This window comes from Crocodylus siamensis, chromosome 4 (assembly GCF_052110815.1).
Source record: "Crocodylus siamensis isolate JL-2025a chromosome 4, ASM5211081v1, whole genome shotgun sequence".
NCBI lineage: Eukaryota > Metazoa > Chordata > Crocodylia > Crocodylidae > Crocodylus > Crocodylus siamensis.
Genome location: NC_143398.1, coordinates 4175589 through 4187482, shown reverse-complemented (window position 1 = coordinate 4187482; position 11894 = coordinate 4175589). Strand labels below are relative to the sequence as shown.

General features: G+C 49.5%; 2 protein-coding genes across 2 annotated transcripts in view; one reads left to right on the top strand and one right to left on the bottom strand.

Moving 5' to 3' along the window:
- Window positions 1-1530: 1530 nt before the first annotated feature.
- Window positions 1531-3886, bottom strand: LOC149865421 (tubulin alpha chain-like). The gene is made up of 3 exons (XM_090046276.1): window positions 3664-3886; window positions 3368-3516; window positions 1531-2505 (listed from the first exon to the last, which is right to left on the bottom strand). Exons 1-3 carry the CDS (start codon window positions 3884-3886, stop codon window positions 1531-1533), a joined length of 1347 nt encoding a protein of 448 aa, XP_089902402.1.
- A 3848-nt stretch (window positions 3887-7734) lies between these two features.
- Window positions 7735-11894, top strand: part of COPG2 (coat protein complex I subunit gamma 2) — a 31082-nt gene continuing 26922 nt past the window's right edge. The window contains exons 1-2 of the mRNA XM_090041506.1: window positions 7735-7833; window positions 11458-11510. Coding sequence (XP_089897632.1) covers window positions 7797-7833; window positions 11458-11510 — 90 coding nt within the window. The 5' untranslated portion in view covers window positions 7735-7796. The remainder of the gene's footprint in view (window positions 7834-11457; window positions 11511-11894) is intronic.

The following is an 11894-nucleotide window of genomic DNA, read 5'->3' as shown; positions in this document are numbered from 1 at the left end:
TTTGTTGCGCTGCACCGGACTCTTTCCAAAACTGTCTACATCCTTCTTGAAGTGCGGAGCCTGAAACTGGTTGCAAGATTTCAGATGAAGCCTCGCTAGTAATGAATAGAGCAGGAGTAGCACTTGCCTTGCAAGAGGCACATCCATTAATACAACCCAAGATGCCTTTGGCCTTTTTTTTTTTTTTTTTTTTTTTTTTTTTTTGCAGCAATAGCCCACAGGTCACTATAACACCCAAGTCCTTCTCTGGAGTACTGCAGCCTGGCCAATCTTCCCCCAGTCTGTATTTAGGCATGCAGTTGTTCTGGTCCCAGAGCAGGACTCTGCTCGTGTCCTTGTTCAATCTTATCCGATTGATTACAAACCATTTCTCTACCCTATCCAAGCCATTCTGGATCCTAGCCCTACCCTTTTGGAGGGTCTGCAACAGCACCCAGCTTGGCATCTTCTGCAAATTTGCAGCGCGGACCTGATCCCATCATCCAGGTCATTAGAGCAGTAGTTCCCAAGCTGTGGGTTGCAACATCAGCAGATGGGATTCTGGGGTCATGCTGATGAAATGGAGCCATAAATGGGGTCATGCTGAAAAAAAGAGTTTGGGGAAGCACTGCATTAGAGGCTGGGCTACAAGCATACTGTTAAGATAGTCGTTGTCTGCCCTACAACTGAATTTAAAATGTCAGCAAGTGTCAGTGGTAATTAAGTGTATACAGAGCCATTTAACCAAACTCATGAGGCAGAAGTGCAATGCCTGTTCTTAGAAAGGCACATTAACTTTTATTGGAACTCCTTAAATTGTATTGGCCATCTATGAATTCACTGGGGGGTGGGGGGGAGAAACAGCAAGGGACAGGAGATGCTGTTACTCCAAGGGGTGCCCTGGTAAACTAGAAATAATGGCCACAAAACTGACAAAGAGCAGATATAGGCTAGACATCAGGAAGAACTTATTTATGGTAAGGGCTGCCAAAATTTGGAATGGGTTTCCAAGGGAAGTGGTGCTCTCCCCCTACCTTGGCCAGGATGAATCAGTAAATTTCTTTGCATGGCAGAGCCCAGGACCAGCACCAACATCCAGCCTAGCCCACAGTGCATCGTGTGTGGCCCTATTTCTCATCCCATGGGAACAGCTCATTTATTATATAATCCTAAAGTTACCCTGGAGCACACTTCCCCTCTCCCACTCCTGCATATTCCTTCCTCAGAGGGACAGAGCCATTTCTCTAGACCTTCAGCACCAGAGTGGGGAGGGAGGTTCAACAGGTGAATCTACATTCCTCAAGACCTGCATAGTATCTTCCTAGCCACAGACACACCAAAAGATGTACGTTTGCTATTCGAAGTTTTATTTGTAACATTAAAGGACTCGAGACCGTAAGTCTCTGAACCCAACATGAGAATCTATACACGATTTCATTTCATGCTGACCATAACAGCTCTATTGTTTAGTGCTGCTTAGGCCCTGGGGGTGACAGCCTTGTCTTGCAGGCATCTACCCATGTTTCTATACCTAAAAAGGAGGAGTGTTGTTCAAAATTCATCCTCTTCCTCATACTCCTCTAAAGAATCCTGACCAACCTCTTCATAATCCTTCTCCAAAGCTGCCATGTCCTCCCTGGCTTCAGAGAACTCGCCCTCCTCCATTCCCTCCCCAACATACCAGTGCACAAAGGCGCGCTTCGCATACATCAGGTCAAACTTGTGATCTAGCCGGGCCCAGGCCTCGGCAATGGCCGTGGTGTTGCTCAGCATGCAGACTGCCCGCTGCACTTTGGCCAGGTCTCCCCCAGGTACCATGGTGGGGGGCTGGTAGTTGATGCCCACTTTAAACCCAGTTGGGCACCAGTCCACAAACTGGATCGACTTCCTGGTTTTGATGGCTGCGATAGTGGCATTCACATCCTTGGGCACCACGTCCCCCCGGTACAGCAGGCAGCAAGCCATGTACTTGCCTCGGCGAGGGTCGCATTTCACCATCTGGTTGGAGAACTCGAAGCAAGTGTTGGTGATCTCGGGCACGGACAGCTGCTCATGGTAGGCCTTCTCCGCTGAGATGATGGGTGCGTAGGTGGTGAGGGGGAAGTGTATCCTGGGGTAGGGCACCAAGTTAGTCTGGAATTCTGCAAGGTCGACATTCAAGGCCCCATCAAACCGCAGGGAAGCCGTGATGGATGACACAATCTGCCCTATCAGCCTGTTCAGGTTGGTGTAGGTGGGGCGCTCGATATCCAGATTCCGGTTGCAGATGTCGTAGATGGCTTCATTGTCCACCATGAACGAGCAGTCCGAGTGCTCCAGCGTGGTGTGGGTGGTCAGGATGGAGTTGTAGGGCTCCACCACCGCTGTCGAAATCCCCGGGGCTGGGTACACTGAGAACTCCAGCTTGGACTTCTTCCCATAGTCTACAGAGAGGTTCTGCATCAAAAGTGAAGTGAATCCAGACCCCGTGCCACCTCCAAAGCTGTGAAAGACCAGGAACCCTTGCAAGCCACTGCACTGGTCAGTCTGGAAAAGACATTAGAAGAAATGCCATAATTAAGGTTGTCTAGCCTACTAGGAGATAAAGGAGTTATAATCCTTGTCAACATCTGCATGTGTTCTTTGCATGAAAGAATGCAAAACACCACACAACACACCAGATTTACTTCATCCCACAAGCATCCTCCTCCTCACCCCTCCAGAAGTCATCCCTCCAGCATTAGGGTGCACATCTTAAGTGCTAAAACTAAATGCTCTTTGTTGGAATAGAAACTGGGTAGAATAGAGCAAGTAGGCACCACGACCCATGGCTGCCACTTCTTTTTGGGGGTGCAAACAGCAGGGATGGAGTCCACTGTTAACCCTCTCACAACTACCATTGAGGCAGGAACTTTTGGCTGAAGAGCCACTGAGCTGGCTGAGGGCAAGTGAGCTGCTGCATGCAGTCTGCAGTATTTGGATGAGAACTGTGGTGTGGAAGAAGCACTTATTTACAGATGCTTAGAAAGAGAGCCATTTACAGCAAAGCAACAGTCTTGCTATTGCCCGCACAAAACTTGTCGTCCTGTCAAGTTCCTGGTGCTTCATCCAGATAGTGCCCAAGAAGCGTGGCCTCCCAGGAGACCATGTCACACAGCTGGCCATAATTCTGGGGAAAAAGAAAAAACTAAGTAGTCTGAAGAGTATTCTCCCTGTTGAGCAATCTTTCTTCCCAAGAACTGCTCTCCTGATTCAAGTCAATGGTGCATCATCTTCCAAAACAAGAGGTCTTGGTGGATCCAGCAGAAAAGCTGCACTAGAAAGCCTCTTAATTAGAGTAGTATTTACATATTATATTTATTTATATCTATATACGAAGTTCTCTGAGAATAGGGACATTTCTACTTACTAGTTTACGGGTCTTGTCTAGGACCACATCTATTATTTGTTTTCCAACAGTGTAGTGACCCCGAGCATAGTTGTTGGCTGCATCCTCCTTTCCGGTGATGAGTTGCTCTGGATGGAACAATGAGCGATAGGTGCCAGTTCTGATCTCACCTGGAAAAGCATGGTACAAGTTTTCACACACCAACCATATGCTACACTTAAAGACTTGGATCTAGGAGGTGCTATTACCCCCCAATAATGAATATAGCCATGCCTGCATCACACACAGAACAGGCTAAAGCTAGCCATGTGCGTTACCTATGACCGTGGGTTCCAGGTCTATGAACACTGCTCTGGGCACATACTTCCCAGCTCCAGTTTCACTGAAGAAGGTCCCAAAAGAAGAGTCGGTCTGTTCAGCTGTTTCTGAAATGATGCCATTTGGTTCGATCCCATGTTCTAGACAATATAATTCCCAGCAGGCGTTGCCCATCTGGACTCCAGCCTGGCCAATATGGATTGAAATGCACTCCCTCTGCATAAAGTTGGGGAGAGATGCAACATGAAGTCAAACCAAGATGCCACATTTGTTAACTGTCCCCTTACTCAATTTACCTCCTCACCCATGGAAAAAAAAAAAAAAAAAAACTCTAGGAGGACTGGGCAGCAATCTCAGCCCTTTCTGCCTGGGCTACACAGGATGTCAAACTCGGTACAGCAATTCATGGGTGTGGACGCACAAACTTCTAGAACTTATGTTAACCCATATAGGTAGATAAGATCAAAAGGGTTTAAGCACAGCAAAGCAACTCCAACTTTAACCCTGAGTGAAGGAGAGTTGGAACTGGAGCCAGTGCTGCACCTCAGCTGCTCTCAGCATGTTCACACCACAATTAGAAGGTACCAGCTGCTGCCCTTTGGAAGTGCTCCCCTTTTGAAAGGGGCTCCAAACTTAAGCCTAGGCTTAAACCAGTCTAAGGGTTACATCAGTCCACACCCTAATGGGCCTTTCTGGCCCCAGAAACTGGCCCATGTGCACGTGCCCCACTTCCTCCTCCAGCCACCACCATAAACAGCTGGAGACATCTACGCAGAGCAATTACAGGAAAGTTCCTCTTTTCAATAAGACATCAGCTAGCAGAGTTTACTTCAGGGGTTTGCAACTAGCAGACTTAAGTTTCCTTCGTGCCCCCCTTGTGAACTGTAGGAAGTAGAAGCTACAAGTAAAACAAAGCAGAACAACACCCTGAAGATCCAGCGCTTCCTAGAACCACACTTGGATGCAACACATTCATGAATTCCCCAGGATGGAAGGATATGGTTTTCCCTTTAGACTCAGGGATAAAGCCATTCAGTGACATGCTTATAAACTCACACTCAAGGTCTGAGCAATTGCAAATGACCTTTCCTTAACATGCTTCATGCTCCCCCTGCTACCCAATATTGGCTCTTTTTTAAGATCTCAGAAAAGACCAAAGATCACAGCTACCTAGAGTTGCACTGGCATGCATAAGGACACAAATTAAAGCTCATCTAGTTTAAATAATGGGACAGGTAGCACTTATTTTGGTGTGGCTACTGTTCCCACAGTTTTGGTTTTATCAGACCAATTCATTCAGGCAAGACAGAGTTTAAGTTAACCTTAGAAACAGCATTGGTATGTAAAGAAGAAAAATAGCCTTACATATTTCTAGGCTAGTTAGCAGAGTGAATTTGAATTACTTTGAAGTTTAACCAGCTAGGACTTAATCTGGCAGAGTAGGAAGAGAGTGAAGCCAGGTTCTAGCTGAAGTACTATCACACATGTGAAACAAACACCACAAGAGATGCCTGCTCTCTGGGAAAGGCACCAGTTGTTCCTCCTAACCACCGTAGGCAGAAGCATTTCAAATCAATGTTATTTTCCCAATTCATTAACACCCAAACAAAACCACTAACTACAGGAAAGGACTCCACTCTCTCAACTTTAATAGGAAAAGAAAGCTACTCACCAACACTTACCATGGCTAAAAAAAACCCCCAAATCAACTAACTAGCCCAAGCAAAAACACCATATCACTGGTGTTTCCACTGCCTAATTTTATACCCCTCCTGAAAAAACATCCCAGCTGCTCTATGCAAAGAGCTGCTTCTTAAAGGGGAAATAATTTTGTTTCTCCTTTGACCAGGGTGGTTTAATAAAACTTAAACAACTTGGTAACGATGTGTATGTGCACTTTTAGTGGCCTGGGCTTGGAAGACAGAACCTGGCTTATGCTAATATTTGCAACATAAAAGTATCACTCTAATACTTTAAGTATCACTCTCATAGGAACAAAACAAAGGAAAAGCCATTTAATTTATAAAAATTCAGCACATATTTTGCCTGTTTTTCATTAAAGAAAGGGATAAGGAGCAGAAATCAAAACATTTTACCTTAGATATTAGGGGAAAAGCACCCAGGTATGATGTACAGTAATCCCCCAAGGAAAATGGTGAATGTTTTGTTTTGTTAACTAAGAAATAGCTTTGTATTAATTTTATAATTGTTGTGTCATCTGTCGGAGGGGTGTCTCCCGATATCGTAAGGAAGTGGGTTACAGGATCTAATAGGCCCTTTCCTTCTAAATTAGTGTAATAATAAAAATGGAAAAGATGAAGCCATGGAGAGTGTGCCACGGAGACCCCCAGCTATGGCTCGACAAGTCCTCAACCGCGGAGCAGGCGGAAGAAGGTGTTAAAATCTCAACGGCTGCAGAGGCTGGAGCAGAACGAGACCCCCGGTTGCCTTGGCCTTCTTGCCATTGGATCAAGATGCTGCCCTGCCAAGGGCCGCCTGGGAGCTGAAGTGCAGTAGCTTCTCCACAATAAAAGAAGTCATGCCGAGGCGTCTGCCGTCTTCCAGGCCAGCTGTAAAGAGCAACCTCACGCTAGCTGGAGGGAAGGAGGACCTAGCCTTGCTTCTGCATGGAGACCTGCATGCATTCAAGGAAAACCCCTGCATCCAAGCCAAACCACTGGGACTTTCAGGCCTGCATGTAGGATGCCGGCCAAATGATTCGGAAACATCTGGAGCCCCTGGCAGGGGTGGAGGTTATTTGCCGGGAATAGGATTGCTTATGGTTCTTGACTAACTCACAGATTTGGAATTTGGTTTGGCTGATTTGGCTAGGAACGCAAAAAATGTTCATTAAAAAACAAAAAACCCTCTAACTTTCACTCCTCCTCAGCTTGTTCCTGCAGCCGTACGGCTGAGGGCAAGTGAAACTCGGGGGCATCCGAACCCCAAGCCTCTGGGCTTGGGCCTGCACATAGGATGCCCGCCAAAGGATTTGGAAGTATCTGAAGCCTAAGGCTTGGGTGGAGGCTACTTGCCAGTAGCAGGGTCACATCATCTTGGATGATTCAAATGGATTTGCACTGGATTTGACTAATTTGGCCTGGGACACGAAAATTTTTCCTTCAAAATTTAAAAAAACCCCAAAACGTTAACTTTCAGTGAACTCACAGCTGCAAAGTAAGTAGAGCGTGGGTCAAACATTTGCACTGTAGGGTAAACGGGCTTATTTGTCACCTTGAGGGACGTCCAGGTAACCTATTCACCCCCCTCAGATGGGGAGGCTAGAGAAAAGGTGATTGTTGGGGACAAATAATAAAAAACCAGAGATGGAAGTGATGGTCCAAGGTTAATAAATAAGAGTGCCAAGGGGAGACACACCGGACTAGGGTGACCGCCCATCCCGCGCTGGGTGGGACAGTCCCGCAATGGGAACCTCAAGCGCCAATCTGGGCTGCGGGATGGCGTTCGTCAGGGATTGGCGTCTGCAAATTGGGAAACGGCAGGTTTCCCTTTGCTGGCGGGAAGCACACCAGCCTGCAAGGGGCTGCTGGGCACAGGATGCACTGGAGCTGGGGGTGCCACATGCACGTGCTTGCCGCACACATGCGTGTGGTTGGGAAATACAGGGAGCAGCTCCCTGCAGGTAAGTCTGTGGAGGGAAGGGGGCACAGATCAAGTGGAGGGGCAGGCGCTGCCCAGTCCGGCCGGCGCACGGGCGGCACATGCCCTCAAACAGACATGGGGAGCACTGCCCAGGGATGCTCTGCCCCGCGACGGGAATGAAGGGGAGCAAAGACAACAGCCCTGCACTGTCGGCCCAGGACGGCTCCGACTGCTGGAGGGCGACATTGTGCAGCCTGGCAGTGACGGAGGCACAGGGAGACGCGTCACTCCTGGCTGGGCCAGGGGGGCTCAGTGCACGTCGGCTCTGCTCTAAAATAAGGCCGCTGCGCCTTTAAGAGCCCCCCCCCATCCCGGCCCGAGCAAGTCCCGCCTCTCAGCCGGCGAGCGTCCGCTCTGACAGGCAGCTCCGCGGGCCAATGAGAAGGCACGCTGCTGTGGATGGCGGGGCGGGTCTTCCGGCGGAAGTTCCCTCGCGGCAGCACCTCCGAGGGGAGCGGGCGGCTGCGACATGATTAAAAAGTTCGACAAGAAGGACGAGGAGGCCGGTAGGGCCGGGGCGGCTGGTCCGCGCCGCTTCCGGGTCTGTGACGTAGAGCGGTGCCGGGTTGGTCGCGCCCGCCGCGCGCAGGGGCTGCTGGGATAGCGGCGGACCTGTCCCCGCGGGGAGGGCCCTTCCCGGCCGCCGTCGTGCAAGCGTTCTAGGGGCCCCGATGGTGTCTGCAGGGCCAGAGCAGTGATTCTCAACCGGGCTTTTCGGGGCTGCATGGTGTCAGTGGGGCTAGAGCAGTGATTCTCAACTGGGCGATACTTGGGCATATGATGCCAGTGGGGCTAGAGCAGTGATTCTCAGCGGGGTGATACAGGGCTGTCTGATGCCAGTGGGGCTAGAGCAGTGATTCTCAACGGGGTGATACAGGGCTGTCTGATGTCAGTGGGGCTAGAGCAGTGATTCTCAACTGGGTAAAACAGGGCTGTCTGATGTCAGTGGGGCTAGAGCAGTGATTCTCAAGGGGGTGATATAGGGCTGTCTGATGCCAGTGGGGCTAGAGCAGTGATTCTCAAGGGGGTGATACAGGGCTGTCTGATGCCAGTGGGGCTAGAGCAGTGATTCTCAACGGGGTGATACAGGGCTGTCTGATGTCAGTGGGGCTAGAGCAGTGATTCTCAACAGGGTAAAACAGGGCTGTCTGATGTCAGTGGGGCTAGAGCAGTGATTCTCAATGGGGCGATATGGGGATGTATCATGTCAGTGGGGTTAGAGCAGTGATTCTCAACCGGGCGATTAAGTGACCGCACAGTGTCAGTGGGGCCAGAGTGAACCAGGTGATATGGGGCCACATGGTGTCTGCGGGGCTAAAGCAGTGATTCTCAGCCAGGCGATTTTCCCCCCCCCTCCCCGAGGTGCGTCGGGATCCTTTTACAGGCACACCGTGTCATGCACACCTAGTGCATGTGGGAAGCCCCGAGACTTCAGCGAGTAACCTGCAGCGCATGGACACATCTAGCATTTTGACTGGAGGAGCTGCCGTGTCAAAACTCATTGATCGGCCATGACGTGACAGTGCATCAGATGCCCTACAGTTGGCCTTCTCTCACCCCATGCACAGCTCTTCCTCCTTTCTGACTGGCCAAGTGTCCATGGAGTAAACATAACCTTCAATCCGCAGCCAGCGCTTGCGCACTGTCTTGTTGGCAGCCTCCATGCCGCCAAGGACAGAAAATACCTGGAGCTTGCTCACATTGCCTCATCTGATCTCCAGTGCGCTGCTCGCTTTCGGGCTCAAAAACGCCCCGTCTAACTTGTGCTCGCTGTTTGCGTGCAGACCGTGGCAGCATCCACTGGTTAAGGTTTAACAGTTTAGTCAAGGTTTGGACAGTTGACTTGAATTCCCTCCTGGGCGGGTGTGGGGTGGATGAGCCATTATTTCCCTCTGGATTTCAGTCTTCATTCAGTAAATTGCCTAACTGCAGTTGCGAAGGTGGCTAAGATGCCGCTGGGAGGCTGTAAACATTATTTCCTTGCCTACAAGCGCAGGGGCAGCGATTTTGGTGGTTCTCCTCGGCGCTTTGCCAAGCAGCAGCAGAGCGTAGCTTTTTAGGTAACTTTTAATGACTTAGCTAGTTTTGTTTCTGCTGTGACAAATCCTTTGCAGAGCAGTGAAACTGGTGGCTCTGATTAATGTCATGTTGCTGCTGGAGACGCTGGGAAATGGGAACTGGGATTGGTGATAGGACACAGGGTGGAGTAGATACCCAGAGAAATTGAACACCTCCAGTGACAGAGAGTCCACAAGCGGAAGTTGATTGGGGTGGTCTAGCATAGCTATGCCTGTGTTTTCCTGGGGGTGTTTCCCAGGCTTTTTGGCTTTGCTGGTTGCTGCATTGGGCTGGGAGGGGATTTTTTCCCTTCCTGCTGCTACAAGTGTCAGGAATTTTGGTTTTTGTTTTTTTAAAGCCTTTCTCAGAGTCATGGGATGTTGGTGGCAGCTAGGGCTGGGGATTTTGACTGGGCCGTGCCAGTGCTCCTGCTAGGACCAAACCAGAGATTCCTTCCTAGGCGGTCTGGTCCCTCCGCTCAGGGACAGATGGATACCATATCGGGAGTGAGGAAGAAACTTTAACCCATGGTCGGACAGGAACAGACTGTGGGTGTGTTTGTCTTCCTGGGCAGGGAGCAGTGAGATCTGCTTTAACAACCCTTGTAGCAGCAGGACATTGGCTACCGTGGTCCCCCGGCTTCACTTGTGGCAGATTAGAGTGCTATGTCTTGTCTAGTATCAGGATGGACTAGTTTCCCTAAGAGTTTGGAGCATGGATTTGTCTAGGGTGGTTTGGATAGGATTGATCCTGCCTCAGGCAGGGGGTTGGGCTAGATGACCTCTGGAGGTCGCTCTCAGCCTTGCTTCTCTACAATCCATGAAAGAGAATTCAAAATATAATGTCTCATGGGTAAGAGGGATGAATTAATAGAGCCCCTGTCCCTTTTTTGCAGGAACTAGGAGGATCTGGCATGGAAAGAGCCAATAGAAAACCTTTCTCTCTCTTAACAAATAGAAAGGTTTGAAGTTATAAACTTATTGGGTACCAGAGGCTGATACAGAGCCTCAAAGAAGGGTCCAGATCTGATACCATGGTAGAAATCCAAGTTCCTTTACTTTTCCTGAAATTGGAGATGCAGGGGGGCCAAACAGGTTGCCCCCCTTGGGCTTTGCTAGTGGAAGGTCTCTTCCAATCTGCCATACCTACCTGTGGCTGACCGATTTAGGCCTCCTTTCCACATCCCTGTCTCTGCTGGCAGATGTCTTGGCAGCTGACAGACCACCAGCTGGCAGATGACATAGGTGTCCAAACATGTCTACAGCACTGTGTGGCTCCACTCAGCAGCTGTGAGGCCACAGCAGGAAGTGGGACTTGAGAACAGGGCACCAGATGCCAAAGGGACTACAGCCAAAGGCACAGGTGTGTCTGCATAGGCTGGATGGTGGCAGAAGCTTAGCAGAGGTGGTGTAACTTTGCCAACAGTAGTGTGGGTAAGTGTTTGCCTCCTGGACTGTAGATACCTGGTAACATTTCATAGGGATGCGCTACTCTGTTATGTAACTTCTACCTTTTCTAATGACAGGACTTCCTGGAAAGTCTTCTGTGAAAGTTTGACTAAAGCTGGCTAGCATTAGCAATTATATTGTGATTTGTAGCAGACAGCGTGACAGGAGTTGATTCTGGGGACATGTGAATATGATGGCTCTATATCCTGACCAGTATGTGAATGTTTCAAGTAAGCAGTGCCACCTTGAAGCATTCTCCTTTTGGTGATGTATGAAGCATCACAAGCAGGTGGGAAGAAAAGCAGCAAGCAGTTTCACTCAAGGTTGATGATGGCTTTGCCAGGTAGCGGGCTGGGTTGCAAGTCCGTTGTCTTTTTCTCTAGAGCATTGGCCATGGGGCTCTAGCAACTGGCTCGGATGCATCTGCGAGTGAATATCCAACCCCCCTCTCACGGAGCCATCGAGCAATGTTAAAGTAGGGGCCATGTGACACCTTTTTGCCCAATTCGCAGTGAGGTGGTTTGTAAAGGTTAAGAGTTAACATCTTTGGAGTTCAGCCCCCTTGCTTCTAGCCAGTGGGACCTAGATCCAGAATAACTATCAGCGATTTATTTCATTCTGCAGGTAGCGGCTCCAATCCTTTCCAGCACTTGGAGAAGAGCTCTGTCCTACAAGAGGTATGAAGAGAAGGTGTAGTGTCATTTCCTCTGGCATGGGACAGGATGCTCTAATGGCCTAAGACAGTGGTTCTTGACCTGTTTTATACCAGGACCCATTTGTAAACATCAGTGGCCAGTCCCGACCCAGTGCCCCTCACTCCTCACCCATTGCCCCCCATCCTCAGGCTCCCAGTGTGTAGGTCAGGGGTGGAAGGTGTGTGGGTAATGGGGGCCCCAAGCAATCCCTTACAGGCTGGAGCTCTGCCAGGCTGCAAGGGAAAAGCTATGGTTTCCCATGTTGTTTTTCGCCTTTTAAGCTTGTTGATCCATTTTTTAAGTTTGTTCACGACCCTTTCATTTATTCTAGCAACCCACTTTTGGGTCGTGACCTACAGGTTGAGA